This window comes from Toxorhynchites rutilus, chromosome 3 (assembly GCF_029784135.1).
Source record: "Toxorhynchites rutilus septentrionalis strain SRP chromosome 3, ASM2978413v1, whole genome shotgun sequence".
In the NCBI taxonomy this organism is placed as follows: domain Eukaryota; kingdom Metazoa; phylum Arthropoda; class Insecta; order Diptera; family Culicidae; genus Toxorhynchites; species Toxorhynchites rutilus.
The window spans coordinates 25,831,279-25,848,957 of NC_073746.1; the positions used below are offsets into that span (position 1 = coordinate 25,831,279).

General features: G+C 40.1%; 1 protein-coding gene across 3 annotated transcripts in view; it reads left to right on the forward strand.

Moving 5' to 3' along the window:
* Positions 1–17,679, forward strand: part of LOC129775801 (transcription factor hamlet) — a 282,723-nt gene that overhangs the window by 180,128 nt on the left and 84,916 nt on the right. For all 3 annotated transcript variants that reach the window (XM_055780903.1, XM_055780905.1, XM_055780904.1), the window contains exons 2-3: positions 3,985–4,172; positions 4,240–4,410. In XM_055780903.1, coding sequence (XP_055636878.1) covers positions 3,985–4,172; positions 4,240–4,410 — 359 coding nt within the window. The remainder of the gene's footprint in view (positions 1–3,984; positions 4,173–4,239; positions 4,411–17,679) is intronic.

Consider the following 17,679-nt stretch of genomic DNA (forward strand, 5'->3'; position numbering starts at 1 on the left):
CTTCCCGCATTTTAATTTCTTCAAATATTATGGTTTTCGATGAAGTTGGGATGACCACAGAGGAACAATGTTTCTTTTTAGAATTTTTGCATTTTTTCTGTAGCAAAATTAATCATGATTAAATATGTGTCATTAGTGAAATTACGTAAGATGTGTCAAAAGCTCACCCACGCTCAGAATTATACAACTGCTTTGAACTTGTTTCAAATAGTAAGCGATCATTGAGTCCTTCAAACCATTCCTGAAGGACATGGGAAACGATGGACCATAAAATGATATCCGGATATTCCGCAAGGTATACAACGACTCTCGAAAGTATAATACTGCTCGTACTATTAACGTAAAAAAAGTTTTTTTTCAAAATGTGTACCGAACACGATTTCTTAAAGCTGTTGGTGAAGTTTTGCACGATTTTTTTTATGCGACTTTTTTGTGCGGTCCCTATCCCCCTATCCCCTTTTTTTAAAGGTTTGCCTGTACAACGCATAAAGATGCTTAAACTCTCAATATACTCTCAATATATTATTTTACGAACAAGTTAATTGTTCAATAAATAATGATCGCATCGCAAATCGAAAGGCAGTTTTGAAAACTCCAATAATTTCTGTACAATTTGTCCCCGATCGTAATGATGATGAATGTAAAACGTTGAGGATTTTTTTTTCACACCTGATAAGCAGGGTTGCCATAAAACATCTGTGTTTTTGGTCTCAAAAAATCATTTTGTCTGTGTTTTTTTCTCAGAAAATCTGTGTCGAAACCTGTATAAACCCTTTGCGGTAGTTTGTCTGCTTTCAGCCACCACAGCAAAGCAGTTAGTGATGTCTAAATGTTTCTTTTATTCGATTATCGATTAATCGAGCGAATATTTTTTTCTTGTAATAATCACGTATCATGTTATCATTCTGGTCGCGAAAATACTCGAAATTTATATATCACTGCTTTATCATATAAAAAAAATTGCGACCAGTACGACCACATGTCGAAATTTAATACGACCGCGAAGAGTTAAATTTATAAGTTCAATCTTGAATCATAATCTTAGATTATTATGAATTTGACGATGTTGATGGTATCCACGTAAAAATTCGTATTCACTGTGCTTTAGTAGGAAAAAGATAAACAGTGCTATTACTTTAGCATCTTGTCGCCTTAGATTGAACATGAGAAAGCAGTACTACTCACTACATATGAATGCCAAAATGACTCTCATTCAGACTGATTCGAATGCTGTATGGATGAAATAGGTGAGTTGGGAAAAATATTATTGAGATCAAACCGTAACTAATATTTGATCGTTCTTTTGGAAAATCTGTAAATCTGTATGAAAACCAAAAAAATCTGTAATATGTTTCTACAGATTCTTGGTTTCAAAAAGTCTGATAAATCAGTATAAATACAGATTATTCTGTAGATATGGTAACCCTGCTGATAAGTCAATAAACTCGAACTGTTCATGAGATAATAATTCTATTATAGACCTGCCTCTGTTTACTACAGAAAAGATGCACGTTGGTCACAGTATACAGTTTTCATATCGTCTGAATGCATCTTTCGTCTCATTCATAAAAGCGCAACCGATAGGAACGTGGTCGCTTTGCGCAAAAAAGATAAAACTTTGAAATCCGCTCTTTAATCATTCTTGCCATGTTTTAACGTTTGCTTGTTTTTTTTATTGTTGTTGTTTCGAATTCGATCCCTCCGAGAGGATGAGCCATCATCCAGTAGCGTTAAGCCTGAATATCTTCTCAAAATTCCTCCTGTCTCATCACTCGGTGAAACTCGAGCCATCCGACCGAACTGGATCCTCCGATTGAGAGCCAGATAGCCGTGTGTGCAGGTCACATGAAAAAAAAAACATACATACAACAAATCGGAAGTTGTTGTCCGTTCCCGGCATTGCATTGTTTCGGAGATCTTGATCTTCCCATCCCGTCGTCGTCAGCATCATTGTCAGACCACAATTGAACCACTTTCGCGGGTGTGTACTATTCTCCTGTTTGGCGATCGAACCTGGAGATATGCGCGCCGAGAAGAGGAAGCAGTTTTTTCCTCTCACCTTGCTGCACGAGGGGAAGGGGGGGGGTAGTCCCTGGCGAGGGCACAGGTCTTTTGTGTTGCGGGATAGTTCCTATTTTCGTGTGTCTGGCGGGAAGAAAGGAAGATCTGGAAGATGTATTATTTATCCAACAGGTACAAGGGCAAACAGAGAGCGCGAAGATGAGCCGATGGCGGAGAGGAAGAAAGGAAATGATGCGGCTCGTTGATATTGAATGATAATAATCGGAGCAGTTGGTTTAGGATTCATGGTTGTGTTTTTGGGTTCTCCGTTTGGTTTGAATGGAGGTTAACAAATGCCCGCCGGAAAGCGGGGCAATTGACGTAATGTTGTTAAAATGGTTTTATTGCACTTTGCCCATTTTGTAGCCCAGCGTTTGTTGGTTAGGGATAATGATTCGGTAATTTTTGAAACGCGGTGTTCGGGAATTGGATGTTTACCCACTTTGTGGGTGGTCATATAGGTACCCTGCCAAAATTTTGCTTTCCATCATAAACCGTTGAGATTTAAAAAAAATCGAAAGGGTTCCCTTTTCTTCGTGATCAAAACAGAAAACAACCAGCTGGTTCTGGAAGCATCTGCTCAAACTGTCATATGCTTCCGATTTCCCGACGATCCCTCCCAATGCCGTTAATCGATTTTGTCTATTGATCTCTCTGATTGGGTGCGATTGTAAGCCCCGAAATTGGACTCCTTCAGGTGACGATCTCGAGACGTGTTTCTGACACATCTTCCTTGCTTCCGATCCCCGGATTGAGCCATCACTACGAATCGCTCTCTCTCTCTCTCTCGGGCTCGGATTAAAAATTCCGGAAAGCAATTGGCTTTCTCGTAAAAAGGCTCTTCTCGCATCGGAAAACACGCACTGAGACTAAACAAACACAATATCGGAGGGAGGGGGGAGAAGAAGATTAGGTCCGAGCGAGAAGCGATTGCCACCGAAAGGTGCGCGCGCCCGCTTTTTCTTTTCCCGGAGGATGAAATTTCAAACCTCTCGAAGAGGTCGCTGTACCCTTTTTTTTCGCTTCTGGATGACTCTCTGACGGTTCCGCAAACTTCTGCGCCGTGATCGGTTTGTTTATGTGTGTTTATTTGCTTTTATTCCTTGTCGCCCTCGGGCTCGGGGTGATAAACGTCGTATTAGTTACAGTTTGGTGTAATTTTTTCTGGTTTTAAACTTAATACTTCTGTTTCTGCTCTTGTCGCCTGTTTTCTTTCTCTATCCTTTCCTTGTTGTTCACGGCGAAAGGGTTCGGTGAGCTCCCTTTTGTTTGACAGCGGGCAATTAGAATAAAATTAGTTTACCTAATCGCCAGGACGATTTGAATGAGTTGTGAATATTCACGCGCAAATTGAGGCACGGAATCGGATTAGGTTTCCGAGCGGCACGAGAGTGCTTGATTGAAACTGATACGCGCGCACTGATTTCACCACTTCCAGCCTTGACTTGACTTGACTCGAGATTTATCGATTTGACTTCTCAGCTGACAAGTGGATTATTGAGTCATTGAATGAGTGCGAGAAGGCGTCTCCGGGGGGGGGGGGGGTAAACTGGAAAACAGACCGTGATTGTTCTGGAATTCAACGCTGTGGATAATGTGTTTTGGGATGTAATCGCGGGCGTCATCTTATTAATTAGTGTGTGTCATAAAACAATTTCAAGATGACAAACGCAACCGCTGTGCTGGGGTTCGCTTGGGTCGGCTGCTTGGTTGGGAGACATTCTCGAGTGGTGTTTACACAATATGCTTAATTGAACTTATGAGTCGTAAATTTTGTGAGCGGCAATGAGACGATCTTCTCTGCGCATATGGTAATGGACACAGACCGGAGACAGCTAGCAGACAAAACGTTCGACAGAAGTTTCTGATTCGGTTTAACAATAACGTTTCCTAACAAAGATTTTGTTTTCTCATCGTTTGCAGGCAGTGGTGGAGACGAATCGGACTCCTCGCGCGGCGGAATTCCCTCCAATCTAGAAGTGCCTCCAGGTCTGTCGTTGTTCTCGCAGAACCATCTTCACCACGACCATCACCACCACCATCATCATCATCACCATCAGAACAACGGCAGCGCAGCAGCCGACGAACAGATGCAGATCGAAAAGCTCAAGGTTGTCTCACCTCCGAATATCTACGCCCAAAATGCTCACCAACTTTTATTCTCCCTCTCCCCAACAGCAACTGCAAAGTGCGGAACAGATCCTGCTGCAGATGGCGCGCCTTCGGCAGCCACCGCCCGATTTGGACATCCGAGACGGATCGGTGGTGGCCAACAAGCCAGTTCCCCGGGGTACCCAATACGGACCATTTCTTGGGAAGTTTCTGCGGGAGTCGTTGGGTCGACAGGAGGTAAGTTTTATTTATTTATTTATAATATTTTTTATCATGCTCTCCATCTTTGTTTGTGAAATCATTTGTGCGTTTTAATCCGCGGTTTGATTTTTGACGTAGGACTACAGGAATATATGAGTGGCGAAATGAAAATCTGAGCACTGATCATGTAGGAAATAATGAAAGATTTGCCATGTCAGTCAACATCATGACTTCCAGCAGCTAAGGCCCACTGCAAATAGTTGTTCTAAAGAATTATTTCTATGCATTCTACAGCAATATCTGACATGATAAGCATACTGATTTTACTGATTTGTTTTACCGGTGGAGATCTCGTGTGAATTCATGACTGTTTTGGGTTCATTTGTGACTTCTTTCCGATCGGTCGTTCAATTTTCGCGAATTCGTTCATTGTTTCCGAGTTGGAAGTCAAGCTATATATAAAAATGAATAGGAAGCCAAACAATGAACTAGGTATTTACAGTGTGTTTTTCTAAATTGGAATAAATTGACCAAAATTCCAACAAATGAAAATAAAGCAATATTTATATTTTTTACAACCTTTGGCGTAATCATCCGTCTCTCCGGTTATGTCCCCGACACTACCCATATTTTAGTGTTTTGATCGAACAGTTTCGATCGTGTTTGCCTTTTGCGATCCGGTGCAATTTCATCTGATTCGGTACAACGAAGATGAGGCGCCGGGTGAGGCGATGTGGCAGAAACAAAAAATTTCACCCCAACATATAATTTCACCGGCTCCTGGTTGATTTTTCTGTGAGTTGCAATGTAGTGCTAATCCCCCAATGAAAAGAGTCAATATCGATTTCTCACAGCTGCATTTTGGGGAAAGTATTTTTGTGTCCGATTGAAATAATAGCAGGTTGACAAAAACGAATACAGTATCAACTGTGTTTACTTTTTTAAAAGACATTGATCACGATTCGGATGAATATGAGAATTATCCTACCAGTCTCTAGACGTCTTTGCCGTTATATTCCTGTTATATCGCGCTGGTGGATAGGGATTGCATTACCGTGTCATAATTTCAATAACCGTTTAATCGGTAATTAAAATTTCATTACCGATAAAACCGGTAAATTACCGGTAAAAAATACTTTAAAATATACCATTTTCTCGAAGTAACGGCTTTTATTGATAATGATTAGTTCACAAAGAAACATTTTGGTTTTTGCTACTTAGTTTGTTGGTTAAAGTAATACTTAAGGACACAAATAATGTTAATTTTGTCGTCTTCTAATCTAGAACGGATCCCATAAAAGAAAAACCAGAAGAGTAAAACGCACGTTCAGAGTCCAATGATGTTGGGCGTACAGCACGAAGAGCATCAAATACTATTTGTCACGTAAATATTTGCCTCTGATGCCCTCTGCATCAATCTGTTTATAGACGTTGAGCTTGGTTTAGACGTTGATATCTTTGATTGCTGCAATCGTCGTTCAAGGTTTTTCCTTGATGCTCAACTGTTCTGCAGGTTCTGCATCGTCTAGTGGAAGTGCTTTACGGCCACGAGCAGAATGATTATTTATATACGCAAACAAATCTGCATATATGAACGTTTTTCTGCAATTCTTTCAATCAGGGCTTCAAGCAGCTGCTTCGAAATATCTGATAGTTCCTCCGATAGTTGTTCTAACATAAATGGCAATTCAACGTGATTGTAAAATTACCGGTAATTCGGTAATGAAAAATGACCCGGTATTAACGGAAAAACGGGTTAACAATCCCTACTGGTGGACTATTCATATGCAAATTTCAAATTTGACATGCAGGTCGCTAATCAAGGCAGTAGTAGCACTGAAGGTTCAATTGAATTGACCGATAGTGAAGGTGGACCAATCAGTCTTGTCCACAATACTAAAAGAGTCAAGAGTCTTTTTTCCCTTTGTATGTGATATAATTTGTATACCATTTTCAATAGACTTATTTAGTCTATGTCACTTCCAATCAATCTACATAAATGTTTCGCTCGCTCTGCCCTTCCTCGAAACACCCACTGCCCGCTTGAGAAATTGTTGAGTGAACATCGTTTGTGCGAGAGTCGAGCGGGAATGAATTGTCTTTCTCAACATTCATTGTCCCCCAAATAAGTTTTCGAAAGATGTAATCCTAATTGATCGCACTGGATCGAAGAAATTAGAAAAAGAATGTATTTGATCGCATTATTTGATGAACTCTTTCACTTCAAAGCAATTTGATGTTCTGGAAAGAACTGGAATCGATTTGCCGAAAACACAAAAAAATCTGCGTGATGTGTGACGACGGTAGTTTTTGTTTACTTACAAAGCAAATATGTTGAATTCAATTGAATTCAATTTTTTTTCATTCTCTCAATAATTTAATCAATGCAAACAAATGATTACTAAGCTAACGGTAGTCCTACGTCAACCATGCGGTTATACCATAGATATGACTCATCCATTTTTTTCATAATATTTCATGCTCATTTGTATTAAAAGTATTTCTAAGGTCAAGAAAAAGTGCACCAACTATCAATTTGTGATCGATTCTACTTATCAACTCATCCACAAGATCAGTGATGCCAGTTGAAGTGCTGCTGCCTTGTCGAAACCCATATTGAAGTTTGTAAAACACATTGTTTTCATTCAAAAAAAAAAAAAAAAATCAAGTAATCAAAAAAATTATCAATGAGGATTTTCTCAAATACTTTATTGAATACTGATAAGGGGTTCAAATCGGTCGATAGTTGCTAGGGTTCGTGCAAACACCGGATTTGAAAATTGGCACAATTACCTTCAAATAGTTTGGGTATCTTCCTGTAGACTACAATATGTTGAACATTTCCGAACAAATGTTGGAAAAGCAACTGCGTTCGTTTTAATGACATTCACTGGATCTTGTATGATCCTGAGCCTCTACAATTGATTTGATAGATACAAAAAAAAAAAGGAGTTTGAGACATGATGGGAGTATATCAATGGGTTACCATCATTTAGTTTAAGAATTTCGCGAGATAACTGCGCTCCGATACTTGAAACGTATTCGTTAAAAATTTCACACACTTCTTCGTCATTTGTACATTCAATACCATCATGAGTCAAACCAATTTGTGTTCACTTCTTTGAGCATCCTAAAATGAAATTCAGTCTTTTCCACATTGGTGAATGATTTGTAGTGCTTAGTTTTTTTTTTCAAAATACCTATGCTCTTTTAGATTGCATTTCTCTACTTGAACTGTTTTTGAAATATAGTTGAGCATTTCTTGTAGATGCGAATCATTAGGTCGGCTTTTGACCATTTTCAGATATTTGTCCTATAATTTAAATAGTTTCCAGAAATCAAGCGCTCCCTTTGGTGTTGACCTCAATAGAAATGGTTCTGAAACTTTGCACAAATATTGAATTGTATGTCGATGAAATATTTGTTAAGCACAATCCAACGTCTTGGTCACAATTCACCGTTTCCAAGAAGTTCGAGAGGCAGGTGTTCAGTATGTTGTAATTTGTAATCGTCTTTTTCAATCTGGTTCTGAGTTTGCATCCGTGTAGTCTTAATGAAGATACATTCAACCACGATATTATTACTAGACAAATTCACAGAGATATCCACATCACCTACAACGAAGTATGGTCTTGATTTGGAACGATTTTATTTATGCTCCAGAATATGAATCATGAAATCTGTTAAAGTCAAAAGAAGGGGGACGATTAAAATCTATAACATCGAAAATCTCATTATTGAGAGATAGCTCTATATGTATGAAATGAAATCCATGTAAATTTTGAATGTCAATGATTTTGAGTTGAATTGAATTTTTAACGAATACAGCCAAACCTCACGATAAGAGAAGATCGCTCTATGTCCATTTATATTGCAAATTGAGCAAATATCAGCTTTACGCCATGTCTCGCCTATTACAATGACATCAATGGACACATCACACTGATTAATGAATAAAATTATCTGGTCAAATTTTTCCAAGAAATTTATTTCATGAACATTCCATTTAAGAATTCTCGAATAGTCACCGTCTATAATATTTAAACTAATGTTAAAACGATATAAATTGTCATGGGAAATGTTAGTTATCAGTATGAGTCATTGATTAAAAATGAAAAAAACGAGGTAAATAGTAAAGAAAAAATCGAGGAGTTATCCTCCGCTCCCCCTGTCCCTCACGCACAATTAGATAGAGATCAAACGATGATTCAATTACTTGGCGAAAGAGTGGTTTCCGTCTTCCGGGCGTAAACCCCGGATTTGGGTGGGTGTAATGTTTTGACAAGCCAGCATCCCCTGGCGAGAGGGGAATTTCTCGACTCTGGGGGGAAATCGATAGAATTAAATCCAAATTGCATCACGCTTCAGATCCGTCCACGCACCCAAACACCCACACGATTCTCCCCCTGCCTGTTGGATCCGAAGGGATCCGCCCGCTTTTGTTCTTAGCCGTGTTACGGACTGTTGAAAGTTCATCATCGTCGTCGTTGGCTTGCGCGCCTTAAAGAGCAGGAGCAGGAGCAGGTTCTGGTGGGTGGGGGCTGTTGTCCCGCCAGCAGCGCGTAAGAAGATGGTGGAAAAGGCGCAAACATAACCTCACTAACATCGTTAGGGAGAGGAGCAAGTCGCCGCCGCGCCCTCGGAACAGACGCGTGTTTGTGGAACAGTCGCCTAAAAGCTGATGTAGTCATTATAATTTTATGAATGAAATGATAATCTGTGAGGTTTGGAGAAATAATTGATGTTTCTGGCTCGAATTTGCTCGTTTTCTTCTGCACATTTTTTGTTGTTGCGCAAATCTGTGCTAAACGTTGGAATTGCTAACATCAATGAGAATGATTCCAGAGGGGTTCTGTGGACCTGATACCCGCCGTTTTCGTTGAATCGGGGATTACACTAATTTGGCCGCCCGGTACAAATGATCTGTCTAAATTCACCCAAATCCTCGCAATCTGAAATCGATCCGTCGGGGATAAACGCTCGCTATCAGTTTCTGGGCCCGAAAAAGGGCAAACATACGGTGCGTGGTTTCCGTCGAATTCACGCCTTGTTGTGTTGGTCCTATTTGATCTTCGCACTCCGTTTTTTTTTTTGTTGCAAACAAAGCAAAATCGACAACACGCTTTGGTCGTTTGGGCGTCGGACGATTAGGAACCCCTAACCATCGACGGGGCGGTCAATTGCGGCATCCGATGGGTGACAACTGTTATTGATTTTGCGGATTGAGTCGCGGTGTCGGTGGCGGCGAGATCTGTATGCAACAGCGGATGTCAAAGCGGATTATGTTACACACTTCGCTGCCGCCTCCGACCTGTAAATGAGCAATCAATATGTTGCGATTTTTGGCAAACTTTTGCCGGTGTTATATCAGGGTGCAGGGATCGTTGTTACAAAATAAACCACAACGCATTTGTGAGCACACGAATTAATGTAAAATGTATAGTTCGTTTGTTGAAGCTTACGAAGAATATGCTTCATCGGTAAGAAATGTGTTTTTAACGATTCTGAAGCAATGATTTTGATTTTGAATTTAATGAAGAACACAGAAAGTCTACGAAAAAAATCAAGACACACAATTAGGAGCAGCTATCGTCTGAAACTATCACTATTTAAATGTAAATGCAGACACCAATAACTGCAAAATGGGGACGGACCCTGTGGAGAGAGGAAATATTGCAATTTAAGCCATGCCCGGTGCAACTTGTCGTAACGAGCTGAAGTAGGAAGCGACTAGTACAGTTCGGTAAAAAAAATCCAAACGTGATCGGAGCAATTCTCTTAAAATAGTCTTTCTCGAGGCTAGAGATTTTTATGTATTTTTTTTCGACTTATGAGGAGGAGTAGTCCGCACATTTAACAAGAGTTCTTCCGAACGGAAACCCAGTGATGACGACTTAGAGGAAACGCTTTTGGATATCAATGTTTGCAACACGCTGGCGAAGCAAACTGTAAATGATTGCCAATCGACTCCGGTGGTAATCAATCCGAAAAATCCAGAAAGTTGGAGCTACACTCAGTGCTTTTCATTTAGATAGGGAAATTTTGAATTATTGAAATTTGAATGATTTCGAGTCGATGACCAATTTTATCCACGAAAGGGTAATTTAAAAAAAGCGATTCATTTTAAACTAATATTCGAAGTTATAAACAAGCGAATTGAATAAAACAATTCCGTAGTACTACGCCAACGATGCGGTCGTGTCCTAGACACAACCCATCTTTTATAAACACTGTGTTCGTAGAATATTTTCCTGGGATTTTACTATTTTTCTTAAGTTCTTCACATTTGAAACATTCTTGAATAAGTGTTTCGTTCATTCGTTCATTCGCTAATGATCAGCATAAAAAGTGTGCAGCAAATCAATGTGTCAAAATAGATTCAGAATCTGTGTTCTTCATTTCCCAATCAAACACGATAAGATTGATGATGATGTTATACTTTCACTGCAGACCTCCTTGAGCCTTGATTATTCTTTTCTCGGTGAAAAATGGGTGACAATAATAAGTCGAACTGGGATCTCCCAAAACAGACAAACCTCTACCATTTAGTGCAACAGCGTGAACCGAGGGTTTAATTGAAAAATTGATTTGCCCCTTGAAAGGAGCATCATTAATTTTCGCTCCTTGCCGTGTGTGCACGTGTGTGATGAAAAATCGTTTGTGGTAATGATAATGCCAAAATTGAGTCCTCCCGGAGAGGATTTCTTTTCGATTTTTTTTTGTGAGCCAACACAAAGTTAAGGAGATACAAATTTAATTCTTTTGTCCGCGCGCTCCGGTCCGAGGACGGAAACCCAGGTACCATACTAGACCAGGCCAAGCCATGCCTAATAGGGATGATGCGGGCTGATGAGTTTTGCGACAGCTCGGAACAGCCTAATCGGATCTTCTTGCTGTTCGATTCGATTGAAAAGAAATGCTTTCGAAAAAAAAAGCAGAAATTTCCTCGTTTTCGCCAGATAGAGATCTTCAATTTTGGCGAACCTGTGTTCCTGTGTGTTTGTGTGCGAATTTTGTCGGTGGTCACCGCTCTGGTGGACCGTTTCGTTCGAGATGAGACAGTTCCAGTTGATTGATGAGTTATGGAAATCCGGATGGCTATCGGAATGCGTTCGATCTTCTGGGATGCGACATGAAAGATACTGTTAATTGTGTTCCAGTCACAACTATTGGAGTTCTCCTGACAGTTGTTTTGCAACACTGGCTGGCAGGAACGGAAGTTAACTGTTGTCAGATAGTTATGTGAAAGGCCCCAAGGGAAAAAAACCTTCAACAAAACGCATCTGTCTTGAGACAGTTTCGATTGGGTGATTTAAGAAGGAGATGCTATGAGCTTAGTGCGAAATTATTGTAGCATTATCGGAACGAAAGTGATTTTGCTGATTTGCATGAAAGTAAAATTCAAAATTTTCAGTAAAATGTGCAAAAAATGCGAATAGCCAATAAATCTAAAACCTTCAATCAGGCGGAAAACAGATCGCCTCGCACTGGTCTAGACGGGATTTTATTTTTATTCATTTCACACAAAATGCAGTGGGTGTATACAATGGATGCAGGAAAAAAAAAAGTATGACATCACACACATGAAAGCACGCCACTGCTATTGCTGCAAACTTCCGCGTCAATGAACTGTAGTTTCCAACTGTATCACCATTCAAATTTTAATGAGTTCACAATTCTTTCACCCGACGGCAGCCAGCAGCAGCTAATTCACGGCTGAGCGAGTCTAATTCCATTTAATTACTGCAAAATATGACGCCGTGCGATTGTCTCTTTAAATCTCGGCGTTTAATTAAAGTTTATCACTCGGAGGCGGCAACTGCTGCTGCTGCTGTTGTTGCGAGGGAGAACGCGATGTTTGGTGCTAATTTGGAATTTTATTGCGGACAGTTGCCGGCAGACAGATGACCCTCTTCCAGGAGAGGTTCTCTCTATGTGATCCAGATATCAACAAACGGGGTGGAAAAACTTGCCCCGAATCATAATTGTCACAATTAACAGAATCACGACCTTCCGGAGGGGAGTGGGAAATGGAAATTTTAACGGCCTTCCTCATCGGCAGTGATTTATGGGATCTATGAGACGCCCGAGCGTCTCATGATTGACAGCTCAATGATTTGTCGGTTGGTAATTTGATATCCTCTTTCTCTCGCGGGAAAAGGGTTTACCCGATTCGTGGAGGCAACTCGAAAGTCACCGCAATCAATAATTGGCGCGCTCCAAGATGTTGTAACAGCTCAGGATTACAACTGTCCAGTGGTCTCGGAGCAGCCGGAAATGTGATACCAAGCGGTCAGTTTCTTGGGTCCATTTAAACCCCTTTTAAATATGCTAATTTGACTTCCTGCCTGCTCCTTTTCGGTGAAATCATAAACTGAACTGGACTTCGAGAAAAGGATACAAAACGTTGACAAACGGCGCGATTTTGATTGACACCGAAGTTGACCATCCACGTGAGAGAAAACCAGCTGACAGTTCACAAGATTCAGACTGACACGAAACTGGATATATATCTGTTCAAAAGGGTAACATCGTATTCAAAGCTTCCACCCCTTGCGCGTGAACACGCAGAAGATAAGCTACTTAAGTGTTTCCGCAATTTTTGTTCCGGAAAAAAGAAGATTTTTTTCTCAAAAAACCATACCAAATAAATAATTATTCCACGAAACACCCGGTAATTGATTGGATTTCACACCGGTTGTCACTCATATCGACACCAAAAAATAAGAGGGAAAAGAATAAAGCAAATTGAGCCTTAAACCGAAACCCAAATAGATTTATTACCGAGACCCGGGGAAGATTCCGCTGACGCCGATAGACACAAATTACCCCCTATGAATGAATGACAACGGATAGTGGCTCCTGTTTTGGGAAACGAGAGCACAACGCATCCCTCCCCGATTTTTAGACTACCGTATTTAGAGAATAATCCGCCAGCGGCGGAGAGGATTAAGCAATTCGAAATTCGATTTTGGAAAATGAGGTAGACAGATTCGTCGAGGAGCTTATTTCGGTGGTTAACAAGATATCATCAACACATCCTCGGTCCCCGAGTGTGTGCCCGAGCCAGGTGTAAATTAAGTTATCGGCTTCAGCATCTTCAAACCACTCTCGTGATGAAAACACCGAAAGGAAACACGTCAGCGCAAAGGACGATTCCGAATCTCTTCCTTTGATTGACACTTACAAAGGGTTTTTACTTTTTTGCTTCTGCCGGAACAAAGAAATATTAATATTTCTACCGTTTTTTCTCTGTCGCCTCTCCCGCTTTTAAGTGCTTAGAACAGATCATCGGAATGCATAAGTCTTGAATGTTGAATGTAGATTCCCTGTGTATCTATTTCTGCCCGACGGGGCGAACAATGAATGAAATATGAAAATTAGCTACCTGAACGGTTATCCCAGTGCTGCGTGTGACTATTCACACCTTCCCGGACTCTTTCTCGATCCTCTGCTCATCTGGCAGAGGATTCACACTTTTTACTTCTCCTTCACTGAGGGCGACTTTGAAGCTGCCCAAAATCAGTTCGATTCGGTGTGAAGATGCATGATGAGCCCGCTTTGTCTTTAAGCTCAAGAAAATGTGTCATAATCCCTTGACACTCGAAATTGGCAGTAAATTTAGCGGTCATCTCTCTTTGAACCAAACTCTGCCAACTCATCGGACGACAATTAATAACTGCGTCAAACAGAAGCCCCGGCAAAGGGTTGCGGCCGCCGTTGTCTTGTTTCGTTGGAAAACATTAAGTTTCGGCTGGAGGTTCTGAAAATTATATTTTTGCCAACTAAGTTTCCGAGTATTTGCATGTATCCATCCGAAACAAAAAAATCTTTTGGGCGACTTATTTCCGTATCGAAACTGTCTCGAGACACTAATGCCAAAGATAGAGTACAACATTATTGCCACAGCATCAAATATCTAGTATTTTTTCACTTAGCAGAAAATACCCAATGCATAGTTTCGTTTTGTAGTGCACTGTGAACATTCTGTCAATTGCCGTCGACTGTCACAAATCCGCCAAAGAAACAGAGCAAGTGGATAAAGCCAATTGTAAACGAAACCCAAACACATCATCCCATGATCTAGACAAATAGTTTGGCGTTCAACAACGATACCTTCATGGTGTTATGGAAAGAGTTGAAATAACGTAAATCTAAAGTACGAATCAATCCAAACCGTGATGATAACCAGGAACGCGTTGTGAAGACCCGCCCCACTTTTTACAAGAAGTTGTTTACTAGTTTGCGTAATTTACGGAGTACTATCCTTACAATAGCATATAAGCGCGGAGCTCTGGCGAGTTTTGTGGGTTCATCTCTTTTGGTTTATGAAATTTTTGGCCTCGTAACACTTCAAAACGCTTTGATCGTGGGCCCATAATGCTAGATCAAAGTTGAACTTTCTTGTTGTCTCACAAATGACAGTAGTTTCATCTGGAGACACTCTCCCTTGTGGATCTCCCCGGGTTTTATTTCAGAAGTTATGAGATAGCGTTTGTTTGACCACATCTACGAATCGTTCTTAAAAATGTTATTGGCACTTTTCAACATTCCATATTCCATATTCCTGTTCAGGCAGTTCACGGAACGACTTCCGGATTGACGGTTTGGTGGACAACTGAGTGTGAATTTGTGAATTTACTGGTTGTGCGCTGAAGTTTTGCTTCTCATTCCGGTTAGCTGTCTTCTGTATCTTGAAAAGTAGTCCGGATCGTATCACGGTCAAGGATTGAACTAAAGAAACATTATTCGATTCACGATCAAGCATGAACTGTACAAACTACGAGAGAATCCTCTCTCAGGTATTTATTTGCAGCTCCAGTCAAGATTCCATCGAAAAACAAAACGGCTTCAATGTTTTGTTTTCACCTTTGACTTTATCAATCCAATGCAAAAGTGAAAAATGGCACAATCATAGCGATTGACATGATTAGATTACAATTGTTCGAGAGCTGTACATATTCCGAATAACAGCTCTCATCTTCAGCTATACACACAGAGATCCACAGTTTGACGTGACAGGTGTAAACAAAACACTGCAAATGCATTTTGCCCGAGATTTGAGATTTTTCTTGTTCAAGGAATGGACAAATTTTGGTACGTTATCGTGAAAATATGTGGATTCTGGGTTAAAAAAGAATAAAACCATGTTTAATTTCGAGCTGCTAGAGTGTTTCCAACAGTTTAGATATTTGTGCAACTTATACTTGCTAAATTATGCATGAACAGACACCCTAGGAAAATCACGAACGGATGACGAATAGAGGGAATAACAACGCTCCAACATATGTTTTACTGATGTCCCCGCGAATCATCCGGTACTCGGATTCAAATACTGGAAAAAACAGCTCGTTTTTACGGACGACAATGCTTATCCCTCAAAGCAGTGTTTGCAAATCTGTCAATATTATATAAACCACAATGTGTCATGCTACTTACCATTCATGAATACATAACCGAAAATAAATGGATGATTCAGATATCTAAACAGGGATGAGAATATATTAACGGAACGATCTCGTGTAATCCGCATGATGCTACTGCTTCAAGATACTTAAGAGAGTTCGATATATAACGAATGAAAAAACAAAGAAGAATCTAAGGCTGCATCACCGAAAGCGATCATGACGTTTTAGTTCGCTAAAATAGAGGAAATACGACTCGCTTGAAATGCCACGAAACAGATGAAATCGCCCTTCTTCATCATTTTCATTTAATGGTCGATACATTCTCTTTTGCACTTAGTATACGATTACTACGACTTTCATTTCTATACTGGGAATAATGTAGAACGAGAGCGTTACATTGGAGAAGCAGGATTTCAAGCCTTGATATGCTGAAGTATTCTTCACCCCATCCCGTGATTAAACATTCTGTATTGACCACTATTTCAGAATAGGCACAATTCGCTCGTAATCCATCTCGAATTTTTATTCAATCATCGGTTTTCGCTAGTTCCATGGCAAGGCTTCATTGAGATCGTGAGCAATGGTGAAACGGGAATGGTCAGGGGGAGAGCAGTGCTTTGGTTGGCAGCGATATCATTGTTTCGCTGGATTACATTCTTCATAATTATGGAATCAACACAGTGCGGGTAGATTTCATCGATAGACTACTTTGAGCGTTAATATAACTTTGCCGGCATAGCGAAGTGCAAAATGAGTGGAATGAGAGAAATAGAAACGGAATTGGTGAGAGGACCACAGTATTTTACCTAGCTGAACAAAAATGGCAGAGGGGGAAAAGGATATATTTGCGCTGGATATTCATTCATTAGGAATTGATTCACATGCAAGTTCAAACGAATGTTTACTAAGCCAACGGTAGTCTTACGTCAACTATGCGGTTGTGTCACAGATATAACCCACTCCTAGTTTTTAGAACGATAAATGAATTTATTTGAATAATAAAATGAATTAATACATTATTTCAACCAACGTTATTCATGTTGACCATCGCTGGCCACTATTTTTCCCATCTTTCTGGCATTTTACGGACTCCGTTGTGAAGTAAGCGTTGGTTGGTTTGGCTTTGTGTCGTTTAGAAATAGGTTGTCGAGTTATTCTCAATGTTTTAGCAAGCTCTGTTAACGTTTGACATGAATCTTAGTCAAGTAATGTCTCTAATTCTTCGTCTTCATTTTTTTCGGTTTTAACCAGTGTTGAAAGAAAATCATCTTCGCTAAGTACAAATGCATAGATTTTGAGGCTAGGTGCATCGGAAACCTATATATTCCAAACGAAAATCAAAATGACAGATCCCGACAACCAGTGAATATGAGCAAATGAACTTTTGTCCTTCAATGTGTTTTTAAGTTAATTTTGCACAGAGTGTCATTTTTTCAGAGTAATTCAGAGTTTAGCTTCCTGAAGCTCTCTGCAGCTCACCGATACCTCCTACTGCAGTGCTTGAATTAAGCTTTCAGATCTAGCAGAATCACTAGGTTTTTCATTAGAGATGTTCATAGTGCTGCTCCCGATTTCATTTGACGGAATACTGGACCATATTATGGATGTTATGGATGATTTATGATTTTTTAATCTTGCTTGATGTCAATCAAGACCTTTCTGTGAGCCGTCCGTTTTAATTTCCCGAGGCATGAGAATCGTTGGCCTTTCTGACAGTAGGAACAGCTAAAAATAAACATTTTTGTGTAATAATTGTAATATGGATTTGCTCAAATTTACCTGTATGTATCAGTTTTCGAGGATATTGTACTTCCAAGCCATCAGTGTGAATGAAACCATCTGGACTGAAGTGAAGCGAGCAAATGTACATGTGTTTAAAGGGTGTGTCACATCAAAT